We start from the raw sequence: 14,696 nt of genomic DNA on the forward strand, positions 1-14,696 counted from the left end.
TCATTAGCTTTATTTCAAAATACCTCAGACGATAACCACAAAGAAAAGGTGTGAAATATCACTGTCATGATAAAGCAAAACAAAACACTGCTGGCAATATGGCATCATTGAGATTTCTAACACCACAAAACAGTCATGAATTACTATCTCACACATCTTCTTGACACCTTACTCCGCCTCGATTCTCACTTTGCTTTAATTGGATAACTGTTATGACACACTGTGGAATGTGATGATTTCAATGAGACCTATTATGCTCATTTTTGCTGTTTTGATTGAGTTGTGGACTCCTATAGAGCAGCTACACACAATAACTCGCAAAGAAAGCTGTCTAGATCTTCCATATTCTGCACCTCTTTCTGTAGTTTTTCCATAGACGTAAACGGTCCCCCCACCACGCCAACTCAACTGTGATTGGTCACACTCCCAAATTTTCAGATACTAAGTCCATGTTTACTGAATGCAGGCGATCTAATCTAATCAGCCCATATAAGGAAGTCCGAATCGCATTGATGTCAGTAGGACTCTGTGTTAGAAAAAAACTCTGTAAAGCCAGCATGCAGAGCCATCCAAAAACTTATTTCAGTACTCATCATTCTCTGAATGACCATTTTTTTTATATCATTCATTCAATATATTACATCAGAACATTTATCACTGTTTAATCTCATAGCGCCATTGCGGGTGTCTGTGTTACCTCAGACATCTGGTGGAAATGTTAGCATGTCACCTCATTGTGAAGCCGGTGGTGTTTGTCAGCAGCGTAATTAGTCACTACTTCATGGCATACAGGAGAGATCAGTCAACAGAGATATGGATGGAGGGGGGGGGGGGTGTAGGCAGCCTGTCACGCAAGTCCATGAAAGGGCAGCTAAATGACAAGCAGGGAGTAAGAACATACGCAATCGTATAGATTTCCATCTGCCACCAGCTGATTGTCACTTACTGTGAGTTTGCTATATGGTTGGACTATAAATATTATTTTATAGACATAGACATAGACATAGACATAGACATAGACATAGACATAGACATAGACATAGACATAGACATAGACATAGACATAGACATAGACATAGACATAGACATAGACATTGACATTGACATAGACTTTCTTTATTGTCATTGCACAATAACACAGTGAAATTGCCAATTGCCTGGCTCCCTTGTAATAAAATAAATAAAAATAAATAAATACATTAATTAATTAATTAATTAATTAATTAAAATAAAAAATAAAATATAAAAAATAAAAAATAAAAAATAAAAAATAAAAAATAAAAAATAAAAAATAAAAAATAAAAAATAATAAAAATACAATAAAAAATAAAAAATAAAAAATAAAAAATAAAAAATAAAAAATAAAAAATAAAAAATAAAAAATAAAAAAAATACAATAAAAAATAAAAAATAAAAAATAAAAAATAAAAAATAAAAAATAAAAAATAAAAAATAAAAAATAAAAAATAAAAAATAAAAAATAAAAAATAAAAATAAAAAATAATGTGGAGAATAAATAGATTACATAAACATGAACAACAATGTACAGCGTAAACAGTAATTTGTACAAATAATTTAAATAATATAGAATAAATAACAATAATTTAATGTTTTGGTTGTGCGTGTGGGCAGGTAGAGGGGCTTATTTGGCATTGAGCAGTCTGATGGCCAGGGGGAAGTAGCTGTCTCTAAACCTGGTTGGCATTTTTTGAAAAGACGCAGAAGATTTTCAGCCATAGGTTCACACAATGATACTGATGATACTGCATATATGGTGCATACATATCATATCATCCAGGCCAAAAGTAAAAAAAAAGAAGAATGATGATGGTCAAGTGTGAAAGCATCCTAAAAGTGGTTCTTGTGAAATAAACGGGGTTGTGCAACTCTTGGACTCCCCCTACTGTTATCGTGGGTTACTACAGCAACAGTAGCCCATATTTTTAATTCGGGATTATTGAACCTGTTGTGAGATCCTTCAAAACTGCAATAAAAGTCTGTTGTTCCGATCAAGTCAAGTCTCATTGAACATTACAGTAGTATTATTGTGGAGAGTAGTATAGAATACTACACATCATTCACAGCATCTTTGACTGCCTTTTCTGAATGCCTTACATAATATGTCAGTTTATTTGGCTATTTTTATGTGTGACAATTATTAAATTTACTTCAATAAGCATATCTTTTTTTTACTATAATATGGTAGTCAGCCACAAAACAGCATGATTCATTAATTTATATATTTCTGATAAAGTGAGTGAAGCTGGAAAATTCTATGTATTACCTTTTTGAATTATTTTGTTGATATTAAATTATGAACCGTTCATGTCTTCGTAAAGATGTAAACACAATCAACGGGAGATTATTTCTTCTACTGTATGGCGTACACACACATAAGATAAATCTATTTCAGCAATAACAGAAAAGTACCACTAGGGGACAGTATCGCTCTAAATTCCTTTATCATACAGTACAGTGACCAACTTCTGTCTACATTTGCATGACACTTTACAATGTTAAAATGTTACAACAACAAAAAATATGGAGTCTTATGACTGTCATATACAATATATAATATTAAGGATGTCTTGTCCCCAATTGGGTCATGGGAGAGCTGGAGCCTTTGGGGAAGAAGTGGTGTGGGTACAGTCAGTCATGACAGGGCAGATCGATCCATCCATTTTCTTTGCCGCTTATCCTCATTAGGGTTGTGGGAGTATGCTGGAGCCTATCCCAGGTTACTTTGGGTGAAAGGCAGGGCCCATATAACACACTCACATTCATACCTATGGACCACACAGAGATGGCCGCGGGTGGGGAAAGACAAAATAAGAAGCCAAAAAGTTACCACTTCCACACAAAATAGGAGGAGAACTCATTCATTCATTCATTCATCCATTTTCCTCACGAGGGTCGCGGGGGTGCTGGAGCCTATCCCAGCTGTCTTCGGGCGAGAGGCAGGGTACACCCTGGACTGGTCGCCAGCCAATCACAGGGCACATATAGACAAACAACCATTCACACTCACATTCATACCTATGGACAATTTGGAGTCGCCAATTAAACCTAGCATGTTTTTGGAATGTGGGAGGAAACCGGAGTACCCGGAGAAAACCCACGCATGCACGGGGAGAACATGCAAACTCCACACCAAATTATATTTAATATAATTTATTAAGTAAGAGTCATAGTATCAGTCAATTATCAATTCATTTATAATTGGTTGTGAATCTTTGCATATTTACAATTAAGCATTTGCGACCGCAAAGATGTGGCTTTTTGTTTTTTCAAAACATTATTTGTGTATTAGGCTGGATGGTGTATAAGTGGTTAACGTGCAGGCCACACAGCTAGGAGACCCGGGTTCCATTTCCCGCTTGGGTATCTCTGTGTGGAGTTTGCATTCAAATTTGATGCACCCTAACCTCCATCTATACAGGAAAATCCGATTTAGCTTTGCACCTCACTCCTTTCCACAAACAAAAAGCAGCTAAGCCACATAACACTCCCAGGAGAAGCGTTGGTGCGCCAAGAGCCAGCGCCACCGTGGTATCCGCCCCCACCGCTATAACCACGCCAGCCAACACCAGCACCACAGCGGCCGCCGACGCCACACGGATGTTCTTTCTTTTAACCTTTTTCTGCTTTTCCCTCTCCTTCTCTTGCTTCTCTCTCTCCGCATCCCATATCTTTCTCTCCTCCTCCTTCTTGTCTTCCTCCTCTTGCTTCTTTCGCTCCTCCTCTTCTTTCAGCTTCCTTTGCGCTTTGTCGTACATTTCATTGGTGTAGTGTTTGCCGCCGTTGTCTTGTATCATTTCCTTGATCATTGTGATGAGCTCTTTGACCTGGACTCGATCATCGGCGTCGTTGTTGTTGAAGGCATGGTATCTGCGTCCGAATGTAATGGAGAGTCTGCGCAGCTCCTTGCACTCCTTCAGGGCGTTGTCAGCTTTAGCCTGGTCTTTGCACGTAAACAGCATAATGGTGTACATGGACGCATCATCGCCAAAGTTATCCTGGATCCACTTCACGGCGTTCCGCTCCTCCTCGGTGAACCTCACGCCGAGCCTGATCACTAACAGGAAAGCGTGAGGGCCCGGCACTGACATCTTGACACATTCCTCTATCCTTGACTTTAAGTCTTCTTCTGTGATGGCGGTGTCAAACAGGCCTGGCGTGTCAATCACCTGCACTGCCGTCCCGTCCACTTCACCGCATTGCGTCTCACAGTGCTTGGTCACAGACACGGGGCTGGGATCCTCTCTGAAGGCAGCTCTGCCGAGTATGGTGTTTCCTGTTGCGCTCTTTCCTGATCCAGTTTTTCCCACCAAGACTATTCTGAGGCCTCCAGACAGATCTAGAGCTGGAAAGACCAGATAGCTTCATCAATTAAGCTCGTTATATATATGTTTGTTCATTTGTTTAGTTAAGAATAACCAAGTTTATATTGTTCATATATTTCATATATTTAACATACGCACTTGCTTATAATTTTCCTTGAATTATATGTCAATTTTTATCAGCTGTTTGTTCTCATGTCCCTTTTTTCAGGAGCACTTTAAACATCAGACCACATCAAACTCATTCATTCATTCATTTTCTACCGCTTTTCCTCACGAGGGTCGCGGGGGGTGCTGGAGCCTATCCCAGCTGTCTTCGGGCGTAAGGCGGGGTACACCCTAGACTGGTCGCCAGCCAATCACAGGGCACATATAGACAAACAACCATTCACACTCACATTCATTCATTCATTCATTCATTTTCTACCGCTTTTTTCCTCACGAGGGTCGCGGGGGGTGCTGGAGCCTATCCCAGCTGTCTTCGGGCGAGAGGCGGGGTACACCCTGGACTGGTCGCCAGCCAATCACAGGGCACATATAGACAAACAACCATTCACACTCACATTCATTCATTCATTCATTCATTTTCTACCGCTTTTTTCCTCACGAGGGTCGCGGGGGGTGCTGGAGCCTATCCCAGCTGTCTTCGGGCGAGAGGCGGGGTACACCCTGGACTGGTCGCCAGCCAATCACAGGGCACATATAGACAAACAACCATTCACACTCACATTCATACCTATGGACAATTTGGAGTCGCCAATTAACCTAGCATGTTTTTGGAATGTGGGAGGAAACCGGAGTACCCGGAGAAAACCCACGCATGCACGGGGAGAACATGCAAACTCCACACAGAGATGCCCGAGAATTGAACCCTAGTCTCCTAGTTGTGAGGTCTGTGCGCTAACCCCTAGACCACCGTGCCGCCCCACCACATCAAACTATGTAATTTAATTTGACAGTTTTGTTGTTGTTGTTTTTTTCTAAATAAGACATCCAACTTGCAAGTCATGTTACCAGTTTGTATGTTAAAAGTTTAAATCAAACAACCGGCGGGCCGGATTCAAACGCTTGGTGGGCCGCATGTGGCCCCCGGGCTGTAGTTTGCCCACCCCTGCTCTACAGTGTACTCAAACGCTTGCACTGATCACTTGATTCAACCATAAAGTAAGACCAACAACACCATTACTATTTACGATAATATTTACAGATAATAATCCTGGGTTTGACTGACTGAGAGCTGTTTCTAGCATTTTGAATCCCATGTTGTGTTAAATGACAGATTCCAAATACTACAATTGTCAGTGAATGTAACATTATTAAATACATAACTTGCCATTGTCAAAAAACAGGTTTTTTAGGTCTGCTCTTGTAAAGTAAGTAACAAAGACTATCAAAACACATACTTATATATTCACTACTGTGATGGTTAGATAATAATAGGCCAGTTTTCAGTCTAGTAACCCCTCAAGCTATTAAGATAAATGATGAAGCGTGTATGAGCATAAATTTATTAGTTCATGAACTTTTGGCTCACATGAATTATTGGAATTATAGTCTCAGACAGAAAAGAGACAATGAATGAACATACCGTCAAAGTTATTCAGACCACACCCATCAGATCGAGGTAGAGTTTTCTGCTTCTTTTCTCTCAGAGGTATTGCTGTGATAATACATAATAACATGGACAGAGAAAGGGAAAACACCCATGGCATTATTATGTTTCTCTGTTGTTCCATTCTCACATTAACTTAAGTAACTTGTCTCTTTCAACATGCAGTAAATTCCAATTAGTTATTTATGATGTTATTTATGTCTTACCTTCAGCCATTACTTTAAATGTCCTGCTAGGAGGTGGGAAAGTGTCTTATTCCACGTCTGAATTGAGAATTTATTCAGCTTCTCAACTCTGCTCTCACATTTGTTTGACTGGGAAATTTCTGGAAGTGCGGGTCCTGCAAAGGGTGCTTCCTATTTCCATGTATTGTCCTTATATTGAAGCTGGGACCGTGAATACTGAGCTGTTTGGATTATGGACACACTTATTTTAGGGACTGAAAGCCAACATTGGAGCATCATTAGAGCTTTTTCAGTCATTAATAGTTGATTTTACTAGAGATTTTGGTAATACAGGTTGTTTAGAGAGGTCACAGCTAGGAGACCGAGGTTCAATTCCACCCTCAGCCATCTCTGTTTCCTCCCACATCCCAAAAGTGTCCATAGGTATGAATGTGAGTGTGAATGGTTGTTTGTCTATATGTGCCCTGTGATTGGCTGGCGACCAGTCCAGGGTGTACCCCGCCTCTCGCCCGAAGACAGCTGGGATAGGCTCCAACACAAATACTGAATAATGAATGAACAAATATTAAGAAAGCCCCTCCCTCCCACCCTCCATACTAGACACACACACACACAATCACACAATCACACACAGTAGGGAGACATGGTATGGCACTGAGGATCAAGGAAACGCCACCTTTGGGGCCATCCACACTGGGAGGAGCCGCAGGCCGTGCCATCGGGGGAACCAGCACCCGGGCCCCCTGCACAGCTAGGAGACCGAGGTTCAATTCCACCCTCAGCCATCTCTGTTTCCTCCCACATCCCAAAAGTGTCCATAGGTATGAATGTGAGTGTGAATGGTTGTTTGTCTACATGTGCCCTGTGATTGGCTGGTGACAAACCCCGCCTCTCGCCCAAAGACAGCTGGGATAAGCTTCAGCATCACCGCAACCCTTGTGAGGATAAGCAGTAAAAAATGAATGAATGAATAGAGAGGGGGCTGCATGGCAGTCGAGTGGTTAGCGCGCAGACCAGAGTTCAATTCCACCCTCGGCCATCTCTGAATGAATGAATAATTTGGTGTGCCATAAGAGTCCCTACTGATGTTTTTAGTCGTATTTTGTGTACTGTAGGTCTGGCAATATAATTAGAAACATTACAAGGTCACTTCCCTTAAGGAAATGAGAGACAATGGGAAATGTCTGCAAGCCAGCCATTTAAGAAAGGAAACATCCTGGGGAGCAATCTCACTCTGTACTTTCATGATGTCACCGCTAGCTCAGCACATCATTGTTGATGGAATCCTCAAACCAAAAATGTTATTCCTCAAATGACACAATTTTCCAACTGGTAACTGGTAAGGATTGAGTAGTGAAGTCATTGGCAGTGAATCATTAGCATTCTCTTCTGGAACGTGCACGGCTTTCAACGTCTGTAACAAAGTGTCCCTGTGTTGTCATTTGTGGCATAACTATCTGCGTGTGAGTCTTCAGTATGCAGTATGACACGCTGCCGAACCACCTACACGCCACCATATGAACGCCGCGCAAACAATTTGGACAGTCATAATAGAGGAACGATTCACTGACATCTCACAACATCAAAACTGGTAAGAGTTTTTGTTATCGCGTTCATAACTATGCAACTACTGTAAATTATAGACAATATCTGGGACAGAAAAGCAGTTACAAGGCAGTCATGTCTTTGCATTTACTAAAATACAATCAATAATGGAAAGTATTCGCAAAAAAAAAATAGTTTGCAAACAAGTTTCTATGTTTTTTTTGCTTTTCTAGAGGGCTCTAATGATGTTGGAAAACATATTTAGATGGCTTCCTAAGTCTTATTTTTTCTTATTATGTCTACTATATTGGGAAACGGGAGTGTAAAGGTGACTATAGGGGTGTTATTTCATGTCTAGAGGGCTCTAATGATGTCGAAAAACATATTTAGACGGCTTCCAAAGTCTTATTTTCTCTTATTATGTCTACTATATTGGGAAACAGGAGTGTAAAGGTGACTATAGGGATGTTATTTTATGTCTAGAGGGCTCTAATAATGTGAAAAACATATTTAGACGGCTTGCCAAGTCTTATTTTCTATTATTATGTCTACTATATTGGGAAACAGGAGTGTAAAAGTGACTATAGGGGTGTTATTTCATGTCTAGAGGGCTCTAATAATGTGAAAAACTGCATTTAGCTTGCAACAAGTTTCTATGTTTTTTTTCTTTCTATGTCTACTATATAATAGGAGTGTAAAGGTGACTATAGGGGTGTTATTTCATGTCTAGAGGGCTCTAATGATGTCAAAAAACATATTTAGACGGCTTCCGAAGTCTTATTTTTTCTTATTATGTCTACTATATTGGGAAACGGGAGTGTAAAGGTGACTATAGGGGTGTTATTTCATGTCTAGAGGGCTCTAATAATGTGAAAAACTGTATTTAGCTTGCAACAAGTTTCTATGTTTTTTTTTCTTACTATGTCTACTATATAATAGGAGTGTAAAGGTGACTATGGGTGGGGTTATTGCTTTTCTAGAGGGCTCTAATGATGTCGAAAAACATATTTAGACGTCTTCCCAAGTCTTATTTTCTATTATTATGTCGACTATATTGGGAAACAGGAGTGTAAAGGTGACTATAGGGGTGTTATTTCATGTCTAGAGGGCTCTAATAATGTGAAAAACATATTTAGACGGCTTCCCAAGTCTTATTTTCTATTATTATGTTGACTATATTGGGAAACAGGAGTGTAAAAGTGACTATAGGGGTGTTATTTCGTGTCTAGAGGGCTCTAATAATGTGAAAAACTGCATTTAGCTTGCAACAAGTTTCTATGTTTTTTTTTCTTTCTATGTCTACTATATAATAGGAGTGTAAAGGTGACTATAGGGGTGTTATTTCATGTCTAGAGGGCTCTAATGATGTCAAAAAACATATTTAGACGGCTTCCGAAGTCTTATTTTTTCTTATTATGTCTACTATATTGGGAAACGGGAGTGTAAAGGTGACTATAGGGGTGTTATTTCATGTCTAGAGGGCTCTAATAATGTGAAAAACTGTATTTAGCTTGCAACAAGTTTCTATGGTTTTTTTTTCTTACTATGTCTACTATATAATAGGAGTGTAAAGGTGACTATGGGGGGGTTATTGCTTTTCTAGAGGGCTCTAATGATGTCGAAAAACATATTTAGATGCTTCCGAAGTCTTATTTTCTATTATTATGTCGACTATATTGGGAAACAGGAGTGTAAAGGTGACTATAGGGGTGTTATTTCATGTCTAGAGGGCTCTAATGATGTCAAAAAACATATTTAGACGGCTTCCGAAGTCTTATTTTTTCTTATTATGTCTACTATATTGGGAAACGGGAGTGTAAAGGTGACTATAGGGGTGTTATTTCATGTCTAGAGGGCTCTAATAATGTGAAAAACTGTATTTAGCTTGCAACAAGTTTCTATGTTTTTTTTTCTTACTATGTCTACTATATAATAGGAGTGTAAAGGTGACTATGGGTGGGGTTATTGCTTTTCTAGAGGGCTCTAATGATGTCGAAAAACATATTTAGACGTCTTCCCAAGTCTTATTTTCTATTATTATGTCGACTATATTGGGAAACAGGAGTGTAAAGGTGACTATAGGGGTGTTATTTCATGTCTAGAGGGCTCTAATAATGTGAAAAACATATTTAGACGGCTTCCCAAGTCTTATTTTCTATTATTATGTTGACTATATTGGGAAACAGGAGTGTAAAAGTGACTATAGGGGTGTTATTTCGTGTCTAGAGGGCTCTAATAATGTGAAAAACTGCATTTAGCTTGCAACAAGTTTCTATGTTTTTTTTTCTTTCTATGTCTACTATATAATAGGAGTGTAAAGGTGACTATAGGGGTGTTATTTCATGTCTAGAGGGCTCTAATAATGTGAAAAACATATTTAGACGGCTTCCCAAGTCTTATTTTCTATTATTATGTTGACTATATTGGGAAACAGGAGTGTAAAAGTGACTATAGGGGTGTTATTTCGTGTCTAGAGGGCTCTAATAATGTGAAAAACTGCATTTAGCTTGCAACAAGTTTCTATGTTTTTTTTTCTTTCTATGTCTACTATATAATAGGAGTGTAAAGGTGACTATAGGGGTGTTATTTCATGTCTAGAGGGCTCTAATGATGTCGAAAAACATATTTAGACGGCTTCCGAAGTCTTGTTTTCTCTTATTATGTCTACTATATTGGGAAACAGGAGTGTAAAGGTGACTATAGGGGAGTTATTTCATGTCTAGAGGGCTCTAATAATGTGAAAAACTGCATTTAGCTTGCAACAAGTTTCTATGTTTTTTTTCTTACAATGTCTAGTATATAATAGGAGTGTAAAGGTGAGTATGTGGGGGTTATTGCTTTTCTAGAGGGCTCTAATGATGTCGAAAAACATATTTAGACAGCTTCCTAAGTCTTATTTTCTATTATTATGTCAACTATATTGGGAAACAGGAGTGTAAAGGTGACTATAGGGGTGTTATTTCATGGCTAGAGGGCTCTAATGTTAAAAAGCATATTTAGTTTCTGGAAATATTCCATGTATCAAGAAGTAATCCTACTTTCCGGAAATGCACTTATCACGGCTGGGCCTGGAACCAATTAAATCCCCATAAACAAGGCAAAAAAAAAGAAAGAAAGTATTGGCATGGTATTTGGGGATTACATGTTTTCTTGGCATTTTGAACACCACGCAACGGAATTTTCCAGGATTTCCATGCAATTTCTGAAATAATCGGGATTTCTAAATACACTAAAATGTCATTTCTGCAGATTGAGTTGAAGAGGGCGACTCAATTCATCACAGAATCTTCATAACCTCCCAGGACTTCTTGCAACGGCTCTTGAATTTTTTTTGTTACTTTACCAAACATGGCGTCGACCAGTCTTCAGCTGCTGGGCCTGGTGTTGGCGGTAATGGGCTGGGTGTGCGGGGCGCTGGTGTGTGCTGCCCCTTTGTGGCGCGTGTCTGCCTTTGTGGGCGGGGAGTTGGTGATCGCTCAGGTGACATGGGAAGGACTTTGGATGAACTGCCTGTCTCAGACCACGGGTCAGATCCAATGTAAAACCTACGACTCCACGCTGGCTTTGCCCAAATCCACCCAAGCTGCCCGCGGCCTCACTGTCCTCTCCCTGATGCTCTGCATCCTGGCCCTGCTACTTGGGGTAATCGGGGCCAAATGCACCCACTGCATGGGCAATGCTAATCAATCCGACAAGACTCGGCTCGGCAGGCTAGCGGGGGTGCTGTTTATCGTGGCTGGTCTCGCCTTCTTGATACCGATCTCTTGGACTGCTTATGCAATAATCAGGGACTTTTATGACCCCAATGTTGCAGCACCCCTAAAAAGAGAATTAGGACCAGCATTGTATCTAGGATGGGGGGCCAGTGTCCTGCTCCTGTTAGGGGGAGCTCTTCTTCACGTTGGCTCCACTACAGTAGGAGGAGGAACATTGCCGACTATTGGAAAAGCAGCGAAAGACAACCCTGGGGCAGCAGGAGAGGTGAAGACACAAGAAAAATCTTTTGTGTAAGTTTTAATGGGACATTTGAAGTAGGATTCAACTGGCAAGTCTCATACCTGTCAATCCTCTTGTTTTCCCAGAGAGAAACTTGCTTATTTTGCCCTTTTTTTTCCCATTGCGTGCCCTCCAGTACTACAGTAATCCTCGGATATATCGGATTCAATTGTTCCCACTGGTTTTGTCCGATATAAGCGAAATCTGTTATATGCGTATACCGGAAAATGTCCATTTTACGCATATATCGGATTTATATCCGGTATATGCGTAAATCGGATTTTATCCGTTATAAAAAGGCACTTCCTTGACTATGTTTCCAATGTACCTGGACTGGGCAATGAAAAGAGACGTAAGGTAATGAGAATTGAACTTTATTGGACTCTGAGCATAACAAATTGTTAATTAAGCTAGGCCCTGTTACGCCCGTCAGGCCTACGTTATTTCCAATAGTGAGGTTAAGATCTCATTCACTGCTGTGCTAGTATTATTGACGTCACTCACTTTTATATTTGTCCTAAATCTGGAGCCAGGAGAAAGACAATAGCCAGTGACATCAACAAGATTAGCATAACGATGCGGCCATCCGATATATGCCAGGGAAATTTCATGGAAATGCATTGGAACGGGACTGGAGATTTTGTCCGAAATAGGCGAAATCCGTTATAAAAAATCCGATATATGCAATGAATTTTTATTGGAAATGCATTACAGAAAAATCGGTTCTTTTTTATCTGTCCGTTGTGAGCGAATTTCCGATATATCCGAGTACGATATATCGAGGTTTACTGTACATGTAGCATACAGTACAATAAATTGACAATTGGTTCAGAGAATATGCTTTTATTGCCACCTAGTGTCTACTATCAGGTGTCGTCACAACAAAACATCAATACCGCTGGTGATATGATTATTACAGGATTTCCCAGGATTTCGTCTCTGGAAATGACAAATTAGCTATTCAGGCCAGATTGTTGTGTTTTTTTTTTTTTTTTTTTTTTTTAAGTCAAAACAGCTGAGATAGTTAAAAATGTCCTCACTTGTTATTGGAATTACTGTATATTTAATTAAGAGTTGTTTTTCATGTTAGGGAAATCAGATTTATTAATATGTGCTTTCTTCAAGTCATTCATTGTAGGTGTAAATAGTGGGAGGATGTTAAATGCTGTGATGATTACTAATGTGTGTACGTACATTTCTCAAATTCCACTCAACCCTCTGTGTGTGTGTGTGAGAGATAGTGGGTGGTATGTACACAGAGAACCACTGTACATCATCTAAACGTGTGTGCGTTTGTGCGTGTGTGTGTAAGAGAGAGAAAGACAAAGTATCACCATTGTTTATCTGTGAATCTTTATTCTGTGTATTTGAGCTTTTTAAAATCATTTTTGATTCCTGTTCATATTTTTGGAGGAATATCTTTTTTTTTTAATGTTGCATTTGCTAATACAATACATTTTAAAACAGTTTTATCATGCATTTCCTAATTTTACATTATTTTCTGGGTTGGGAAGTTGAATAAATTTTTTGTTGGGGTAAATAATTTACTTTCTGACTAATTAATTAACTGATTAATTTATAATGTGAGTGACACTGTATTGTTTGAGTGTTTTACAAGCTCACTCAATAAAAATGAACATGTTTGCTTTTCATTTCTACTTAATTTATTGCATTAATGTGACCATGCCATGTCCAAGGTTATTTACCCCCCCACATGTCTTATTTGGACTTGTATTGTTGTTAATGATTTTGATTTTCCACTCCAGAGGAAACACCAACCAGAAGAGGGCAGCAATTAGTCAAATTCTACTCCCTCATGTACTACACAAAGGCTGTGAACATGTTAACTCTACTTCATAAAATATAGAATTGCAAATAATATTAAGAATTCATGTTGATTGTCAGTCATCCGGATCATGGTAATTCAGAAAAAATCATTACAGACAATTGTAGTTACAAAAAAAAAGTGAAGTAAAAAAATGGGTCCGAAACCAAGCAGTGGTAGCTTGAAGAGGAGACCCGGTGTTTCCTGGTATATATGCGGTATATACCTATATATACCTATATATACCTATATATACCTATATATATATAGTGGTCTACCTAGAAGCCTTTGATTAAACCTTTACACTGTAGTGGCTTAATTCTCAAACAGTACATTGACTGTACAACCTTAAGAGTGAGTGTTAACATTGGTAATTGAAATAAAGTTATTAGAACAAGGAATTGACTGTGCACTTCCTGAACTTTTTAAACATGCAATAACAAGTCCTGGTTAGCAACCAAACCTTCACGTATTAGGCAAGAGTTATGTCTGGTTAACAAATTCTAAATCTAATAGATTCTGTTAAATGTTGCTTTTGTTTTGAGTATAAAAAAAAAAAGTTCACATGCAGAAAAGGTCCATTAACATACAAATGATGCAAAACCAGCAATAACCCAAAAGCAAAAACACACAAATGTTGTAAAAGAGAAATGCTGCAATTTCACTGAACAAAACAGAGGTTAGCAAGGCTACCTGGAAGTACATCAGTACTCCATCAGGAGTACCCATGAGAAGATCAATAATGGGATGATTGACAGCGGTTTATTTAATCTTATTATTATTATTATTGCTGCACCTTTGCTTGGTAGCTGCGGTAACTAACTTCTGGGCTGGGAACATGCAGACACAACACGACAGATTGAACAAATCAACAAAGGTTGCATCAAGGCAAAGGCACCATTCTTGTTAATTGAATAAATGTCACCTTTAATCCAAAAGACTTATCCAGTTCTTTAATAGGGGCTGGTGGTATGTCTCTGGTGGTTGTGTCCCCGGGGGTTATAGTCACAGTGGGGTTGTTGCTGGGGCTGTTGACAGGTGTGGCTTATGAATAACCTTCCTGCAGAACAATCGGTTGTTCACCTGACTGGAGGCAAAACAGCTCGCTAGCGGCCACTCTTCTTGTGGAAACAGTCTTTGGGAGAGATGTATTAGAACAGGGGTGAGCAAACTTTTTGACTCGCGGGCCGCAT

General features: G+C 39.2%; 3 protein-coding genes across 3 annotated transcripts in view; 1 reads left to right on the forward strand and 2 right to left on the reverse strand.

Annotated features, from left to right (window-relative positions):
• Positions 1-14,696, reverse strand: part of mycbpap (mycbp associated protein) — a 49,707-nt gene that overhangs the window by 15,472 nt on the left and 19,539 nt on the right. The window lies entirely within an intron of this gene.
• On the reverse strand, positions 2,337-6,278 carry LOC131136835 (GTPase IMAP family member 7-like). Its single transcript, XM_058084119.1, has 3 exons — positions 6,159-6,278; positions 5,929-6,000; positions 2,337-4,363 (listed from the first exon to the last, which is right to left on the reverse strand). The coding sequence occupies exons 1-3, from the start codon at positions 6,166-6,168 to the stop codon at positions 3,432-3,434; spliced, it is 1,014 nt and encodes a 337-aa protein (XP_057940102.1). The 5' UTR covers positions 6,169-6,278; the 3' UTR covers positions 2,337-3,431.
• LOC131136887 (claudin-4-like) lies at positions 7,482-13,264 on the forward strand. Its single transcript, XM_058084219.1, has 2 exons — positions 7,482-7,728; positions 10,932-13,264. Exon 2 carries the CDS (start codon positions 11,031-11,033, stop codon positions 11,691-11,693), a length of 663 nt encoding a protein of 220 aa, XP_057940202.1. The 5' UTR covers positions 7,482-7,728; positions 10,932-11,030; the 3' UTR covers positions 11,694-13,264.

The sequence above is a fragment of the Doryrhamphus excisus genome, chromosome 1, assembly GCF_030265055.1.
Source record: "Doryrhamphus excisus isolate RoL2022-K1 chromosome 1, RoL_Dexc_1.0, whole genome shotgun sequence".
NCBI lineage: Eukaryota > Metazoa > Chordata > Actinopteri > Syngnathiformes > Syngnathidae > Doryrhamphus > Doryrhamphus excisus.

Excerpts from the sequence above, each read along its gene's own strand:
- LOC131136835 (XM_058084119.1), bottom strand. Across the intron at positions 4,364-5,928 it reads TGGTCTGAATAACTTTGACG|CTCTAGATCTGTCTGGAGGC; the intron begins GTATGTTCATTC and ends TGGTCTTTCCAG.
- LOC131136887 (XM_058084219.1), top strand. The coding sequence starts at position 11,031 with ATGGCGTCGACCAGTCTTCAGCTGCTGGGCCTGGTGTTGGCGGTAATG.